We start from the raw sequence: 16,424 nt of genomic DNA, 5'->3' as shown, positions 1-16,424 counted from the left end.
CAAGAAAACTAGCCATCATGATCACATAACAGCCCTATCAAATGAATCGGAGTTGTGACCCAGCCCACTTAAACAGGCTGTCTTCTCATTGGTTCATAAATGGCCCCACCTATCCTCCAGCTCTTGAAAACTATATATTTATTGTCACTGTACATACAGTAGCCTATATCAAAACAGGGTAATTAAAAGAGCTTTTTGAAGCATAATCCATTCCAAATGGTTGTCCAGGTCAAACCTAGCTCGCATCACTGCAGCAAGACAATTGAGGGAACTCAGCAAAAAGTGGAAGCTAATATCTTATTACTTGGGGCTGAAAATGTAGGGAAATCAGGTAAGAATGTGTTCTTGTCTTTGTGTTTAATATGCACCTTGCAATGTTCACAGAGAGGTATTTTCAACAGTTAACGAGTTATCATATGCTTTGCCATCTTTCACTCAACGGGCATTCAATGTGAAGCATGAGAAGGCATCTGGAGTATCTGATCTGACGGAAGGCCTACCTACCAATTGCATATTAGGGAATTTATTTTCAGTGACGATGTACACAAAGTTTGTACAAGCCATTAAAATACATTTTGATTAAACTGTACACAACTTTTTGTCTTTTCCAGCGCTCACCGTCCGATTTATTACAAGAAGATTTATTGGCGAGTACGGTGAAATAGGTAAGCCTGCCAAATGAGTACATACATCTTGTGCGTAATGCTGACCATTTGATGATGATGTTTTTGATTTAATTCATATGTTTCTCCGTCAGAATCAATTTACAGTCATATTGACACAGTTGACGGGAGGGAAATATCCTTCAACATATGGGACTCGCTCTACCCACAGGTAAACACTCTTGGACTACCCAAATGTCGCCATTCATCATTACGCATTTGCCATTGGCAAATGTTTGTCATCTAGCCATAGTGACCACTCATATGTCATGTTTTTATGTGTTTATAGGACAGTGCAATAACCGAGTCGATAAGTGAGAAACAGCTTCAATGGGCAGACGGCGTGATACTGGTATACAGCATATGCGACCGCTCCAGCTTCGAGGTAGTGCGTCAACAAGTGCAGCGCATCCGCCACGCCAGTAGGAAGATGTCTGCAACAGCGCCCATCATCATTGTTGGAAATAAACGCGATTTGCAGCACCGACGGACAGTCACTAGTGAGGAGGGCCGACTCCTTGCTCTCTCGGAAGACTGCGTATTTTTCGAGATATCCGCAGCTGAAACATACCACGGTGTTTTGCTGGTGTTCCATGGACTGATAGATCTTATCAAAGAGTCAAGAGCTCTGCGGAAAGGTGCTGCGGGTATTAAAAGTATAGTGAGAAGCATGTCAGCTGTATTCGGGAAGAAACGTGCAGAGTAATCTACCACAGGATGACTACATTATGCGCAATGGGATTTGGATAGTCAGAACATGTAGGTATGTTATGCGGTTGGCCAATGCAGGATGGAGGCGCAATTGAGAAAAATGGTCTATGGCAGGTTGTAGTGCAACAGGTTTGCAACAGGTTTTGATAGGGAACTTAATTTGGACGTTTTTTAGAGAGGAGAAATTGGTTCTCTTTCAATCATTTATTCTACTTTTTGAAGTTGAAAAGTAGGTATACAGTACTGTAGATAAACTGTATAAGAAATCATGTGCGCTTCCATACTTCACTCAATAGGTATTCAATGTGAAGCATGAGCAGGAATCTGAAGTAGCTGACATCTGACTACTGTTGATCTGATGGAAGTCCTACCCATTGCCAATTGTTAGGGAATTTATTTTCAGTGACAATGTACACTCAAAGTTTGTAATATGTTGAAGGCTTGATGTGTGTATAATCAGCAATGCAAAACAATTACATTTCAGTATTATACTTTATCTAAAAACAAACCACTTTAAACTTAGTAATTATATGTTACAAGTTCTAGCAGACTTGATGCTTATATGTGCTGTGCACACCTTTGTTTGAGAATTGTAAATAAATAAATTAACATATTGAAATGTGGATAAAACTATTTCATTTCTGTGTAATACATCTTGGAGAAAAGTTATATGTGGTAATTTTAACGTTTATACAATGCATGAAACCGGAATGGGTTAATCTTGGAAAGTACATGTATGAGCTGAGTACTGTACTGTAGATGGGGAAATGGCACTTTATTTCACTCTTCATAACCTCAATACATTTCACATCAGCAATACAAATGTTATTTATTTCTTGAATACAACCAATGTTATGTTCATGTATTCTGTAGGACAATCTAAACATATCATGTATTACATGTTACATGTTATGACAAAGACAGACATTTTCTACTGTCTATTCGATGCTCATTCCTCAACACATTCAATTTCCTTCCATCATCCATATTTAGGCCAATCAATCAAGACTTTACCTTTAATCATGACAAGCTTGGTTCTCACGCCTACTTTGGGAAAGAGAAAACAGAATGCGACATCAGCTTAGCACGTCATATAAGAATAGTTAGGTCTAATATATAATGGTATACAAGGTGTATAATGTCGCATGATGCTCAGTTAGGAAACCAAAACAAATTTGGGTTGGCGTCTGTACATGAAGTAGAGCGCCTGAATCTTTCAGTCACAAACATTGACACATTTTGTATTACAATGGATTAATCACAGATTATGTCTGCTGAACTATGGTCCTCCTATGTGTACCCACAAACTAAAATCAACTAATAAGTCTTACACCTGGGCCTTCAAAGGGGGCCATTTCTAGGACACTGGTGACTTCTTAGTGCTCTGTGGCCTCCACCGCGGGTATTTCGGCCTCTTCTATATCAGCCTTTTCTGAGTGCCCAGGGTTCAGGTACTGCAGAATGGGGTCTAGGAGGACCTCGACAGCCCAGGAGCGGCGACGCACAGCGCTGGTGTCCAACTCATCCAGGTTGTCCTGCATCTGGCTGCCCTGGAGGCCATTGTGTGTGTTGTCCGGGGTTAGCCGCTGGGATGGGGCGTTGCCTCCACTGGATGAGCTCCTGCGGGAGCGGATTGACAGGCTTTTGCGTCTGAGTGGACTGCCGTCTCCTTCGTCAAAGCAATACTCAGTGGTCTCCACCTCAGGCACAACAGCACTGGACGAGCTCCTGCGGGAGCGTGGAGACAAGCTCTGGTGTCTGGGTGGGCTCTCATCTCTTAACTGTGCATTCTTCTCTGTGGTCTCCACCTCGGGTATTACGGTCTCGTCTGAGGATGGTTCAGAGCTCAGGTACTGGAGGATGGGGCCAAGGAGGACCTCGGCAGCCAAGGATCGGCAACGCAAAGCACTGGTAGAAGAGATGTCCAGGATGTCGAACTCCACAGAGAGAGGCTGGTCATTCCTCATCTGGCTGCCCTGGCAGACATTTGATGGGTTGCCAGCACTTGATGAGCTTCTGCGAGAGCGGACAGACAGGCTCTTGCATCTGGGTGGGCTCTCGTCTCTGACTTCTGTGTTCTCGGTGTTGTCCACCTCGGGTACAACAGGCTCTTCTAAGGGTGGCTCAGAGCTAATGTACTGGAGGATGGAACCTAGGAGGACCTCAGCAGCCGAGGAGGGGCGACGCACGGTGCTGGTAGAAGGAAGCTCTAGGGGTTCCAGCTCCAGAGAGAGAGGCTGGTCGTCTGGCTTCTGGCTGCCCCAGCGAGAGAGAGGCTGGTCATCTGGCTTCTGGCTGCCCCGGCGAGAGAGAGGTTGGTCGTCTGGCATCTGGCTGCCCCGGCAAGAGAGGGGCTGGACATCCAGATTACCAGCACTTGATGAGCTTCTGTGGGAGCCAGCAGACAGGCTGCTGCTTCTGGATGGGCTCACGTCTCTTGCATCTGAGTAGTACTCAGTGCTCTCCCCCTCGAGTGCAACGGCCTCATCTGAGACTTTCTCAGGACTCTGGTCCTCAGTGGTCTCCACCTCGGGTGCAGAGGCAATGTACGAGCTCCAGCGGGAGCGAGCAAACAGGCTCTTGTGTCTTGGTGGGCTCTCGTCTCTGGCTTCTGTTTGGTTCTCGGTGGTCTCCACCTTGGGTATAATGGTCTCGCCTAAGGGTGGCTCAGAGCTCAGGTACTGGAGGATGGGGCCAAGGAGGACCTCGGCAGCCAAAGATCGGCGGCGCAAAGCACTGGTAGAAGAGATGTCCAGGATGTCAAACTCCACAGAGAGAGGCTGTTCATTCCTCATCTGGCTGCCCTGGCAGACATTTGATGGGTTGCCAGCACTTGATGAGCTTCTGCGAGAGCGGACAGACAGGCTCTTGCATCTGGGTGGGCTCTCGTCTCTGACTTCTGTGTTCTCAGTGTTGTCCACCTCGGGTACAACAGGCTCCTCTAAGGGTGGCTCAGAGCTAAAGTACTGGAGGATGGAACCTAGGAGGACCTCAGCAGCTGAGGAGGGGCGACGCACGGTGCTGGTAGAAGGAAGCTCTAGGGGGTCCAGCTCCAGAGAGAGAGGCTGGTCGTCTGGCTTCTGGCTACCCCAGCGAGAGAGAGACTGGTCATCTGGCTTCTGGCTGCCCCGGTTAGAGAGAGGCTGGTCATCCGGGTTGCCAGCATTTGATGAGCTTCTGCGGGAGTGGGCAGACAGGCTCTTCCGTCTGGATGGGCTCTCGCCTCTTGCGTCTGAGTAGTACTCAGTGCTCTCCACCTCGAAAGCAATGACCTCATCTGAGACTTGCTCAGGTCTCAGGCCCTCAGTGGTTTCCACCTCGGTTGCAACAACACTGGACGAGCTCCGACGGGACCGGGCAGACAGGCTCTTGCATCTGGGTGGGCTCATGTCTCTTGTGTCTGAGTAGTACTCAATGCTCTCAACCTCAAGTGCAACGGCCTTACCTGAGCCTTGCTCAGGGCTCAGGTCCTCAGTGATCTCCACCACGGGTGCAACGGCACTGGACAAGCTCAAGTGGGAGCTGGAAGACAGGCTCTTGCGTCTGGGTAGGCTATCGACTCTGGCTTTTATGTGGTTCTCTGTGGTCTCCACCTTGGCTACAAAGGGCTCGTCTGAGGATGGCTCAGAGTTGATGTACTGGAGGACGGAACCTAGGAGGACCTCGGCAGTCGAGGAGGAGCGACGCACGGTGCTGGTAGAAGGAAGCTCTAGGGGTTCCAGCTCAAGAGAGAGAGACTGGTCATCTGACATCTGGTTGCCCCTGCGAGAGAGAGGTTGGTTATCTGGCTTTTGGTTGCCCCAGCGAGAGAGAGGTTGGTTGTCCGAGTTTCCAGCACTTGATGAGCTTTTGTGTCTGGGTGGGCTCTCGTCTCTGATTTCTGTGTGGTTCTCAGTGGTCTCCACCTCGGGTATAATGGACTTGTCTGAGGGTGGCTCAGAGCTCAGGTACTGGAGGATGGAACCTAGGAGGACCTCGGCAGCCGAGGAGGGGCGACGCACGGTGCTTGTAGAAGGGAGCTCCAGGGGGTCCAGCTCCAGAGAGAGAGGTTGGTCGTCTTGCTTCTGGCTGCCCCGGCGAGAGAGAGACTGGTTATCCGGGTTGCCAGCACTTGATGAGCATCTGTTGGAGCCAGCAGACAGGCTCTTGCTTCTGGATGGGCTCACGTCTCTTGTGTCTGGATGGAAATTGGTGGTCTCCACCTCAGGTATAACAGTCTCATCTGACAGTTGCTCAGGGCTCAGGTACTGGAGGATGGAACCTAGTAGGACCTCGGCAGCCGAGGAGGGGCGATGAACGGTGCTGGTTGAAGGAAGCTCTAGGGGGTCCAGCTCCAGAGAGAGAGGTTGGTTGAATGGCTTCTGGCTTCCCCGGCGAGAGAGAGACTGGTCATCCGGGTTGCCAGCACTTGATGAGCTTCTGTTGGAGCCAGCAGACAGGCTCTTGCTTCTGGATGGGCTCACGTCTCTTGCATCTGAGTAGTACTCAGTACTCTCCACCTCAAGTGTAATGACCTCATCTGAGACTTCCTCAGGTCTCAGGCCCTCAGATGTCTCCACCTCGGGTGCAACAGCACTGGACGAGCTCCGACGGGACCGGGTAGACAGGCTCTTGCGTCTGGGTGGGTTCATGTCTCTTGTGTCTGAGTAGTACTCAATGCCCTCCACCTCAAGTATAATGGCCTCATCTGAGCCTTGCTCAGGGCTCAGGTCCTCAGCTTTCTCCAGCATGGGTGCAACGGCACTGGACAAGCTCCAGTGGGAGCTGGAAGACAGGCTCTTGCGTCTGGGTAGGCTCTCGCCTCTGGCTTTAATGTGGTTCTCGGTGGTCTCCACCTCGGGTACAACAGGCTCGTCTGAGGATGGCTCAGAGCTAATGTAATGGAGGACGGATCCTAGGAGGACCTCGGCAGCCGAGGAGGGACGACGCACGGTGCTGGTAGAAGGAAGCTCTAGGGGGTCCAGCTCCAGAGAGAGAGGCTGGTTATCTGGCTTTTGGTTGCCCTGGCGAGAGAGAGGTTGGTTGTCCAAGTTGCCAGCACTTGATGAGCTTTTGCGGGAGTGGGCAGATAGGCTCTTGTGTCTGGGTGGGCTCTCGTCTCTGGTTTCTGTGTGGTTCTCGGTGGTCTCCACCTCGGGTATAATGGACTCGTCCGAGGGTGGCTCAGAGCTCAGGTACTGGAGGATGGAACCTAGTAGGACCTCGGCAGCCGAGGAGGGGCGAGGCACGGTGCTTGTAGAAGGGAGCTCCAGGGGGTCCAGCTCCAGTGAGAGAGGTTGGTCGTCTTGCTTCTGGCTGCCCCGGCGAGAGAGAGACTGGTCATCCGGGTTGCCAACACTTGATGAGCTTCTTTGGGAGCGGGCAGACAGGCTCTGGTGTCTGGGTAGGCTCTCGTCTCTTGTGTCTGGATGGAAATTGGTGGTCTCCACCTCAGGTATAACAGTCTCATCTGACAGTTGCTCAGGGCTCAGGTACTGAATGATGGGGGCATAGAGGAATTCGATGGCTGAGGAGCGGTGGCACACAGTGCTGTCCAGCTCCACAAAGAGAGGCTGGTCTTCCTGCTTCTGGCTGCCCCAGCAAGGGGGAGACTGGTTGTCAGGCTTCTGGCTGCCCTGGCGAGAAAGAGGCTGGTCATCGTCGTTTGCTTGGTTGGCCGGGGCTGGGCCGGGGACTGGGCTGGAGTCTGGGGGATTGATGCTACTGGATGAGCACCTGCGGACTGAAGAGCGACGACACACAGAGATGGTGGAAGGGAGATCCAGGTTCTTGAGCTCCAGAGAGAGAGTCTGGTCATCCTGCTTCTGGCTGCCATTGGGCGATTTGGCTGAGGTTGGACTGGGGGCACTGGTTGAGCCCGTTTGGGAGCGGGCATACGAGCTCTTGCGATTGTGTGGGCGGCCGTCCATGGCCTTGAGAAAGAGGCTACTGGCAGAATTGCTGCGAGTGGTGTCAGAGGACAAGGATTCCTGCTGGTTGAGGAAGTCCTCCACATCCTGATCACTAGGCTGCTGGAGCTGAGACAGAGACAGAGATAGAGAGAGAAAGAGAGACAGAGAAAGAAAGAGAGACAGAGAGACAGAGAAAGGAAGAGACAAAGACAGAGAAAGAGAGAGAGAGAGAGAGAGAGAGAGAGAGAGAAAGAGACAGAAAGAGAAAGCAACCGAGATAAAAAGGTGGGGGTACACAGGGGATTAAGACTGTGGGGAATATACATACAGAGAGACATATAAGGGCAAATAAAGGAGAGATTAGACGAGGGGAGTTGATACAATGAGGAAGGTTAAATAACCTAGTAATGAAGGGTGCAACTAAAATCTAGAAGGCTCACCATGTTGTAGAGAGGGGTGCATTTGACCAGCAGCTGCAGTAGGATCTTGCCCAGCTCCTGTAGGTCGGCCACCACAAGCTGCACCTGAGCAGGCAGTCCCAGCAGCTGATTGATGGGTCCCAGTTCAGCCAGGACCCGGACCTGGGCCTTCAGCTGGTCCAAGGCCAGCCTCCTCGTGGCCTCCAGACGCAACACCTGGGACACGTAGAACAGCTTCAGCATCTGGAGCACAGAGCTCACCACCTCCAGCAGCCTGCTCAGGCCCATCTGATGATACAATGATAAAGCACTTAGCTGAAGACTTACAGACTTATAATGTCAGTTATATGAATTGAATCAGTCTTTGGGGAAATTGTTGAAGGACCCTTGAAAGCAATTTCTTGCCACTATTTGTGAAGTTGAAAAAACAAACATGACAAACTGACAGCTACTGTAAAATGAGTCATTAACATGTACCTGTGGAATGGTTGTTAAGACACTAGCTGCTTACAGACGGTAGGCAATTAAGGTCACAGTTATGAAAACTTAGGACACTAAAGAGGCCTTTCTACTGACTCTGAAAAACACCAAAAGAAAGATGCCCAAGGTTCCTGCTCATTTGAGTGAACGTGCTGCAAGGAGGCATGAGGACTGCAGATGTGGCCAGGGCAATAAATTGCAATGTCCGTACTGTGAGACACCCAAGACAGCACTACAGGAAGACAGGACGGGCAGCTGATCGTCCTCGCAGTGGCAGACCGTGTGTAACAACACCTGCACATGATTGGTACATCCGAACATTACACCTGCGGGACAGGTACAGGATGGCAACAACAACTGCTTGAGTTACACCAGGAATGCACAATCCCTCCATCAGTGCTCAGACTGTCCGCAATAGCCTGAGAGAGGCTGGACTGAGGGCTTGTAGGCCTGTTGTAAAGCAAGTCCTCACCAGACATCACCGGCAACAATGTCGCCTATAAGCATAAACCCACCGTCGCTGGACCAGACAGGACTGGCAAAGAGTGCTCATCACTGACGAGTCGCAGTTTGTCTCACCAGGGATGATGGTCGGATTTGCGTTTATCGTTGAAGGAATAAGCGTTACACCATGGCCTGTACTCTGAAGTGGGATCGATTTGGAGGTGGAAGGTCCGTCATGGTCTGGGGCGGTGTGTCACAGCATCATCGGACTGAGCTTGTTGTCATTGCAGGCAATCTCAACGCTGTGCTTTACAGGGAAAACATCCTCCTCCCTCATGTGGTACCATTCCTGCAGGCTCATCCTGACATGACAATGCCACCTGGCATTCCAGCATGACAATGCCACCAGCCATACTCCTGACATTCCAGCATGACAATGCTCGTTCTGTGCGTGATTTCATGCAAGACAGGAATGTCAGTGTTCTGCCATGGCCAACGAAGAGCCCGGATCTCAATCAGATTGAGTACGTCTGGGACAGGTTGGATCGGAGGGTGAGGGCTGGGGCCATTCCCCCCAGAAATGTCTGGGAACTTGCAGGTGCCTTGGTGGAAGAGTGGGGTAACATCTCACAGCAAGAACTGGCACATCTGGTGCAGTCCATGAGGAGGAGATTCACTGCAGTACTTAATGCAGCACCACACCAGATACTGACTGTTACTTTTGATTTTGACCCCCCTTTGTTCAGGGACACATTATTCAATTTCTGTTAGTCACATGTCTGTGGAACTTGTTCAGTTTATGTCTCAGTTGTTGAATCTTGTTATGTTCATACACATATTTACATGTTAGGTTTACTGAAAATAAACGCAGTTGACAGTGCGAGGACATTTCTTTTTTAGCTGAGTTCAGAAGCAGATCAAATCACACCATCCTCCAGGCTTTTACATTTGAGCTTGTGGTGTGGATCAACAGCTCTAGATAGCCAAATGCTTTACCAATTCTCCAGAACTATGTCAAAAGTCCCACAGTTTGGGTGAGGAAGAGAAAAAGAGATGGACGAGGTATTTGGGTCAGTGAAGTGACACGCTATCCCCTTCTGTTCCTGCTTTGTGAAACCAAACCAAGGATTCTGGTGAGGGGGCAGGACACTGGCCCAAAGTAGCCTGGGGACAGACTCGGGGCAAACGTAACAATGCAGCATGATACCCGCTGCCAAATTTCATCGATGTAGGACATCTGAGGACACCACACACACACACACAATCGCTGTCTCACACACACACATTTCTGTCCCAGTGCCTTAGTCTCTATGGGAGAGTGTGCAGAAGCATTAATGAGGGTGTTTGTCTGATGAGGCCGACCCTCATTGCCTATTCTCCTCTCTCTCCAGCCAGCAGCAGCAGTTAGGGTCATTTAGCACCAATTACCCCTAAACCAAATTCTGGGAAAAATGCTTTGACACTTTACCAAACTGTAAAATTCTCATCCTTACAAATGTGATGTGGTTTATTACAATGTGCTATAAAAAAAGAGAAAGAAAGGAAAAAAATATAATCTCTCTATGAAAGTTCATTCAACAGTTCCTAGTGTTACTGTTTATTATTATATTTTTCTATTCAGTAACTACTTTGACAGCTTCACTATAAACCCAATTTGAGTTCAGAGAACCGTAAACCTAAAAGTGAATGTATTATAAAACAATCCATTGAAATTTGAGTAGTTATTCTTCTCAATGTTCATCCTCTTTCCTAAAAACCTCCTTGAGGTGACCCATATAGTGACCCTGTTATTGAAAATATCCCCAATTTCAACTGACCTAAACCCAGTTTGAGCTTCATAAAACAACAAGCCCCACAATGAATTCATTTCTAAACATGCCACCATACTGTTTTTTGTTAGTTTCCACAACTCTTGCTTTCAGAGAGCTGTGTATGTCTACAGTCTGTGTCTTATCGGTCCATCAAAGTCTTGCCCCCCAGCTCTCGGATCTCCTCATCGCTCTGTGTTTGTCTGTCTGAGTGTGTGTTGCAGGGGCAGTGGTAGGCTCAAAACCTCACGTAGGCCAAATCCCAAAGGGACCATTCTCGGGACGGGAGGTAGCCTAGTGGTTAGAGCATTGGGCCAGTAACCGAAATGTTTCTGGATCAAACCCCTGAGCTGACAAGGAAAGAAATCTGTCGTTCTCCCAATGAACAAGGCAGATAACCCACTGTTCCCTGGTACGCTGTCATTGTCAATAGGAATTTGTTCTTAACTGATTTGCCTTGTCACTTGTCTCATAATCTCTCTGTCCCTTCCTCCCTTCCTTCTGTCCTTAGCCATAGAGTCTGCTATAGCCCCAGGAGATTTGAGTCTGGTACATCTTAATGATGTGCTCAGAACTCTGTGCCTGGGTAAGAATAATACTGAGCCCTCTGCCCATGTATACAGGAAATGCAGGGAGTGGCCTAGAGCCTTCACAGAGACCACTGACCATGTCTCTGGGCACGTAGCCTGCTTCTATTTACCCCAAACCCAATAAAGGTAGACAGAGACAGCAGAGGATGTTGTGATGGCTAGACAGCCTCCCGAGGGACCGAGCATCAAGTGATTACAGAGGAGGTCAACAAAGAGCAGCTGAGGTGCTGCCTGAAAATGCTCTGTTTAATTCATCCATTTAAAGTTATTCTGTTGTTTTGTTATTTTATTATTACATTGTTATTATTATTATGTTACACTTTTAGTATAAATTATTATATTGTCTGAATGTTAGACTATTTTAACAGTACATCTAAATGTCTTTAATACCTTGTTTATTTTGTGCTGTGCCCTGATTGAGTAAGGAGGAGGCGGTATAGTTTATCATGATGGATGAGAGGTCTGACAGATATGAGGAACAGATGGGTGTGTGGAGGAAAACAAGAGGGTAGAGAAAGGTGTAAAAAAACACAGGAGAGTGAGACACGGAGGGTGGCTAAGGATGGGTGGTTCAGATGAATGAGAGTGGAGAGTGTGAGAAAGGTCAAAGGAGAGAGCAGATTGACCTAGGCTAGGACGTGATAAGTGTAAAGCAAGAGGCCTGTAGTTGAGACTACAGGAGACGAAAGCAGACAAAGGTTTGTTTTAGGGACACAGCCATAGAGAGGGGTTCTAGGGGATTCTCACCCTGTCGGTAGCATCCTGTAGCATCCCCATGGCCCGCTCCAGCCTGTTTCTGAGCTTCAGCAGGCGGCGGTACAGCTGCAGGCTCAGACAGAGCAGGAGGCCTCGGAACCGCGTCCACAACCCAGGCTCATCCTCCCCATCTTCATCCTCATACTGCTGTGTCCTCCTCTCCCACTCTAGGCCTGGGGAACACACAGAGACAAGTCAAAATACAAATATGGTGTGGTAAACTCAACAGCAAGATGTCGATGTGTCTTTGTTGCCAAAACTTGCCTTCGTAACTGTAGTGTCCAATATTCGAAGCTGACTGGACATAGCCATATAGACAGAGTGAGGTGTTAGTACTTCCCACCAGGCACACACTGGTTGAATCAACGTTGTTTACACGTCATTTCAATGAAATGACGAATGTGGAGTAGACGTTGAATTGACGTCTGTGCCCAGTGGGTTACTGGTAGTTGGTTGTATTTGCACGGTAGACTGTGTCATTTCAACTCCTATCACCCCTTCCAAACACCTCTTCCCACACACACAGAGCGTCATCAGTGTGACACACTGTCTGATCAACACAGTCTATGCACTCTACAATTACACACCATCATCTGAAAACATACTTGATTGTTTACAAGTTAATGAATGATGAAAGAAAATTTAATTTTCAAGCACACTTTATATTTCAAGTGAGGATATGAGTCAGTATGATTTGATAATGTACTGCAATGTTACCAAGACAACAGTGCATCACATCAATCTGGTTTTCATGTTGATTTGATCTCCTTTACAGACAGCAGGATATCAATTCTACTCTATTTTAATGAGTTATTTATTATAGTTTTCCTATGATTAAAATATTTACAAAACAAAATAAAAGAAATATTTGAAAACAAGTTTTATTCTCAAATCTGTTATTATGGATATCATTGTGTATTAGAACAGCCTCAAAATAAATTAGTAGGGACATTATCAAACACTTGAAGAGCATTAACGCCCCCCTGTGGTAAAGTTCAGAAAGCAGCAATAGGATGACCATGCAGATTGTGGTGTACACTGTATACTGTAACCTGACTTTAGACCAAAGACCTCATAAAGCATTCATGAATACACTTCTGTGGAAAGACAACCTCCCAATCCACCATTCGTCAAAGACTGTGTAAAGTGCACTAGCCCCTCCACTACCCTTCACCCAAACTCACGCAATGTAGCCGTCAGGGGCATGTACTTGGCCATGGCCTCCTCTGAGCGTGTGAGGATGTCGTCCAGGCCCGAGGTGGCCATCTGACCCAGCTGTGACTCCTGCAGAGCCAGGAGGTAGTACCAGGTGGCATCGGTCAGCTTGTCCCAGCGCCCCTGCATCCCGTCCAGCTCATCATTCACACGCAGTTGCACGTCATCCAGGGTCAGAAAGAAGGCATCCTTCAGGTGACCCAATACCTGTGGAGAGGATGGGGGGTGGTGGAGAGGAGGGTTGTAAGGGAATAGGGTGATAAAGAAGTAGCAGGGTGTTGAGATAATGAAAGAAGTGAAAGATAGCGAGTGAAGAATAAGGCGGAGGTGGGAGTGGCAGAATATTTGTAGATGATAAGGCAGAAAGAAAGAGGGAGAGAGATAATTTGTAATTAGGAAAAAGGGAGAAATAATCAGTCAGAGGAATAGTAGGATATTATAAATGGAATCTATCCAACATGATTAATGGACAGTAGCAGTATCCTTCCACATAGTCTAACGCCATTAAAACTCAATGTCAACTACTGAAACTGGTAATGCATCTAATAGACTATAAAGTGGTGTTAAAGGTCAATTAATGCTGGAACAATCAGAATGTGTCTACTATAACAGACCAGTCAGTCTTACACACTGCATCATCACCCAGTTTGCCAGGCAGAACAGAAACAGAGAGAGAAGACACCCACCTCCTCTGTAGACTGGTGCAGGACGGGAAAGTTATTTTCCAGCTGGTCCAAGCCCATACAAGCATAGTTATTGACAACCTCAACTGCAATATGGAGGAGGGAAGCAATGGTGAGGGATGAGAACCAAAAGCTATTTGGTGGCAGCGGTGGCATTCATGTTAAAGTTATTTAAGTTTGACATTTTATATTAGATGGCAGATGAGAGTTATAAGGCAATAGGGTAGAATCAATCAGTAAGTTTTCGGTATTCAGTGGACTTACTCTGGGGCTCCAGACTAAGTAGGAGGGGGGTGGCACGGAGAATGGCAGCCTGGGACACATTACGCACCCCAATCTCAGCCACGCCCCCCACCACACTCAGGAGCGGGTAACGGCCCTTTACGTCCGTGTAAACTGAAACAACAGATTTCAGGGCAGAGTCGAAGAGCGGCAGACTAGCCACCCGTTGCACGGCGTTGGCCTGGAGAAAGGAGGAGAGAAAAGAGGACAATTTACTCCCTTGGAATCAAACGTATAACCCCTGGTTATTGTTTTTATATATTTTCCAGCTCACCTCAATGTGATGATTATTTGTGTACGACATGTCTTTTTCACCAATCCTGTCAAACAGAATATGTAGAAAGAGTGAATTACCTTAGTGACTGTCAGGCAAACACCTCATAGGGACACAGGGGGCAAAGCAGAATACCCCAAATGCTCTTTCCCACATCTGTTTCATAATGACTTCCTTATCTTGAATCTAACACCCTGTTTACATGGTAATGTCAGCTGCTAGGGTGCCACAATGATAACAGCTGTTCTATACTCTAGCATGGAAATCTAGTTATCCCTTCAGTGGGCGCATGAAAGGGAATGATCTGTTCAGAAGTGCTGTAATGAAGAAACAATTTCTAACCATTCTGTAATTAATTTAAGCAACAATAAGGAACTCAATGAATATTTACATAAACCAGAGGTCATCCATCCTTACATCAAGGTTTCAGTATGATCAAATAGTAAGCCACAGCCTAGTGGTATTGACCAGAAACAGAAAGCAATTCTGCTCAGACTATCAAATTTAAAGGAAAATATTGAAAGACAAGACAATTATATGCTTGGAATAAGATCAAGTAAGCAGAGCTTTGGATATAATTACTGTCAATGATACATATAAAAACTATATGCCAACATAGGCTACCACTAACACCTTGTTGTAGCCCAGGCTAATGACTCCATCTGCCTCAAGATTGACCAACTAGGTAGCCTCACCTAGGCAAAAAATATAACATTTCTTGAAGGCTGATAAAAACGATGGAATAACATTCTTACCTCAGAAAAGTGTAGTTTTAAAGATTTGAAGTATAATATGAAATTTAACAAACTCTTCTCCAAGTTTTAATGCAGGTCTGGCTTGCACAACTGTCAATACGGCCTATCAACACCCAAGCTTCCAGAGCCGTTCAGCACCAAATAAGTATCGCTGCTGAAGTGCGCAGGTTATGACATCTTTGCAATTTGGAAAGGATGCGCATGTGATTGAACTGCGAATCACAGTTTTGCTCTCAGCAATTAGAGGAGCATAGCAAATTGACAGATACGTTGCTTCTGCATTGATATTTCATGCATTAGGCTTTACTCCGCCACGAAAGCAGCCTCTGGATGTATTTTTTTGTTGTTGCTTGTTTATAGCCTTGTACAGTTTGTTAAGGGCCAGCTTGTTATTTTTTTGTTGTTGTTCTGTGGTGCAATGTCTACAACAGTCACGATAACAGCTGAAAACTCCCTCCGGAGGTAGAAGGGTCAGCATTTGAACATCAGGTATTCCAAGCTGAACACGATTCTGAAGCCTGAGCGCTAAATCTAAATTAAAGCCTTGGCCTACTACTTAGCCCTTCAGAAACTGTACTAGAAACTTAATGTTGAAGTAGGGGCTTTTAATGTCCTATCCCTTGCAACAGTCACTGAATAAATGCATTTAACATGCATAAGTGATTTGATTTCCAAAGCATCATTGGAAACACCATACAAAGGTTCAACCAGAAAACATGAATAGGCCTACGGGCACAAGATTGAGTCAACTTTCTGTGACTACTGAAATTATTTAGAGATGAAGTTGCTCACGGTCTTAAGAGGGCTTGACCTTGACATAGTAGATTATGTTACCACTTTTGAAAAGATGTTAAAAGTATCTGAAAGCTTACTACAAACGTATTGGTCGTCTAGGTAGACTAATACATTGACTAGTGTCTAGATAAACATGGCCAACTATAGCTATGCCGCTTAACTCCATGACTTAGGGGTCCTGGTTGGTAGACTAACATGACATGGGCTCCTGAGTGGCGCAGCGGTCTAAGGTGCTCCATCTCAGTGCTTGAGGTGTTACTACAGACACCTTGGTTCGATTCCAGGTTGTATCACAACCAGCCGTGATTGGGAGTCCCATAGGGCAGCGCACAATTGGCCCACTGTCGTCTGGGTTTGGCTGGTGTAGGCCGTCATTGTAAATAAGAATTTGTTCTTAACTGACTTGCCAAGTTTAATAAAGGTTAAGTAACAAAATAAAAAAACAGCACCATCAATGTACACAGAGCCCCACTTGAGGAGGCTATTAAAGTTGGTCAGCTCTAATGACTCAATTATGTGAACCAGTTTAGAAATGACGTGTGATGATATGGGAAAAACAACCCAAGAACCTTTCCGGTTAACTAATCTCTGGACATTTCCAAATTTTAACAGAGGATACATTGTGTGAAACCTACATTCTTTACATGTTCTTAGTTGCC

General features: G+C 47.0%; 2 protein-coding genes across 2 annotated transcripts; one reads left to right on the top strand and one right to left on the bottom strand.

Moving 5' to 3' along the window:
* The first annotated feature begins 167 nt into the window (after nt 1–167).
* zgc:171704 (Ras-related and estrogen-regulated growth inhibitor-like protein) lies at nt 168–2,008 on the top strand. Its single transcript, XM_064945799.1, has 4 exons — nt 168–331; nt 612–665; nt 758–834; nt 952–2,008. Exons 1-4 carry the CDS (start codon nt 217–219, stop codon nt 1,366–1,368), a joined length of 663 nt encoding a protein of 220 aa, XP_064801871.1. The 5' UTR covers nt 168–216; the 3' UTR covers nt 1,369–2,008.
* Nucleotides 1,992–15,098, bottom strand: LOC135520332 (uncharacterized). The gene is made up of 8 exons (XM_064945798.1): nt 14,971–15,098; nt 14,216–14,261; nt 13,924–14,122; nt 13,663–13,745; nt 12,946–13,183; nt 11,753–11,934; nt 7,705–7,971; nt 1,992–7,390 (listed from the first exon to the last, which is right to left on the bottom strand). The coding sequence occupies exons 2-8, from the start codon at nt 14,243–14,245 to the stop codon at nt 2,750–2,752; spliced, it is 5,640 nt and encodes a 1,879-aa protein (XP_064801870.1). The 5' UTR covers nt 14,246–14,261; nt 14,971–15,098; the 3' UTR covers nt 1,992–2,749.
* Nucleotides 15,099–16,424: the final 1,326 nt, after the last annotated feature.

The sequence above is a fragment of the Oncorhynchus masou genome, chromosome 29 (assembly GCF_036934945.1).
Source record: "Oncorhynchus masou masou isolate Uvic2021 chromosome 29, UVic_Omas_1.1, whole genome shotgun sequence".
In the NCBI taxonomy this organism is placed as follows: domain Eukaryota; kingdom Metazoa; phylum Chordata; class Actinopteri; order Salmoniformes; family Salmonidae; genus Oncorhynchus; species Oncorhynchus masou.
Note: the sequence above shows the minus strand (reverse complement) of the source record. Positions and strands in the feature narration are given on the sequence as shown.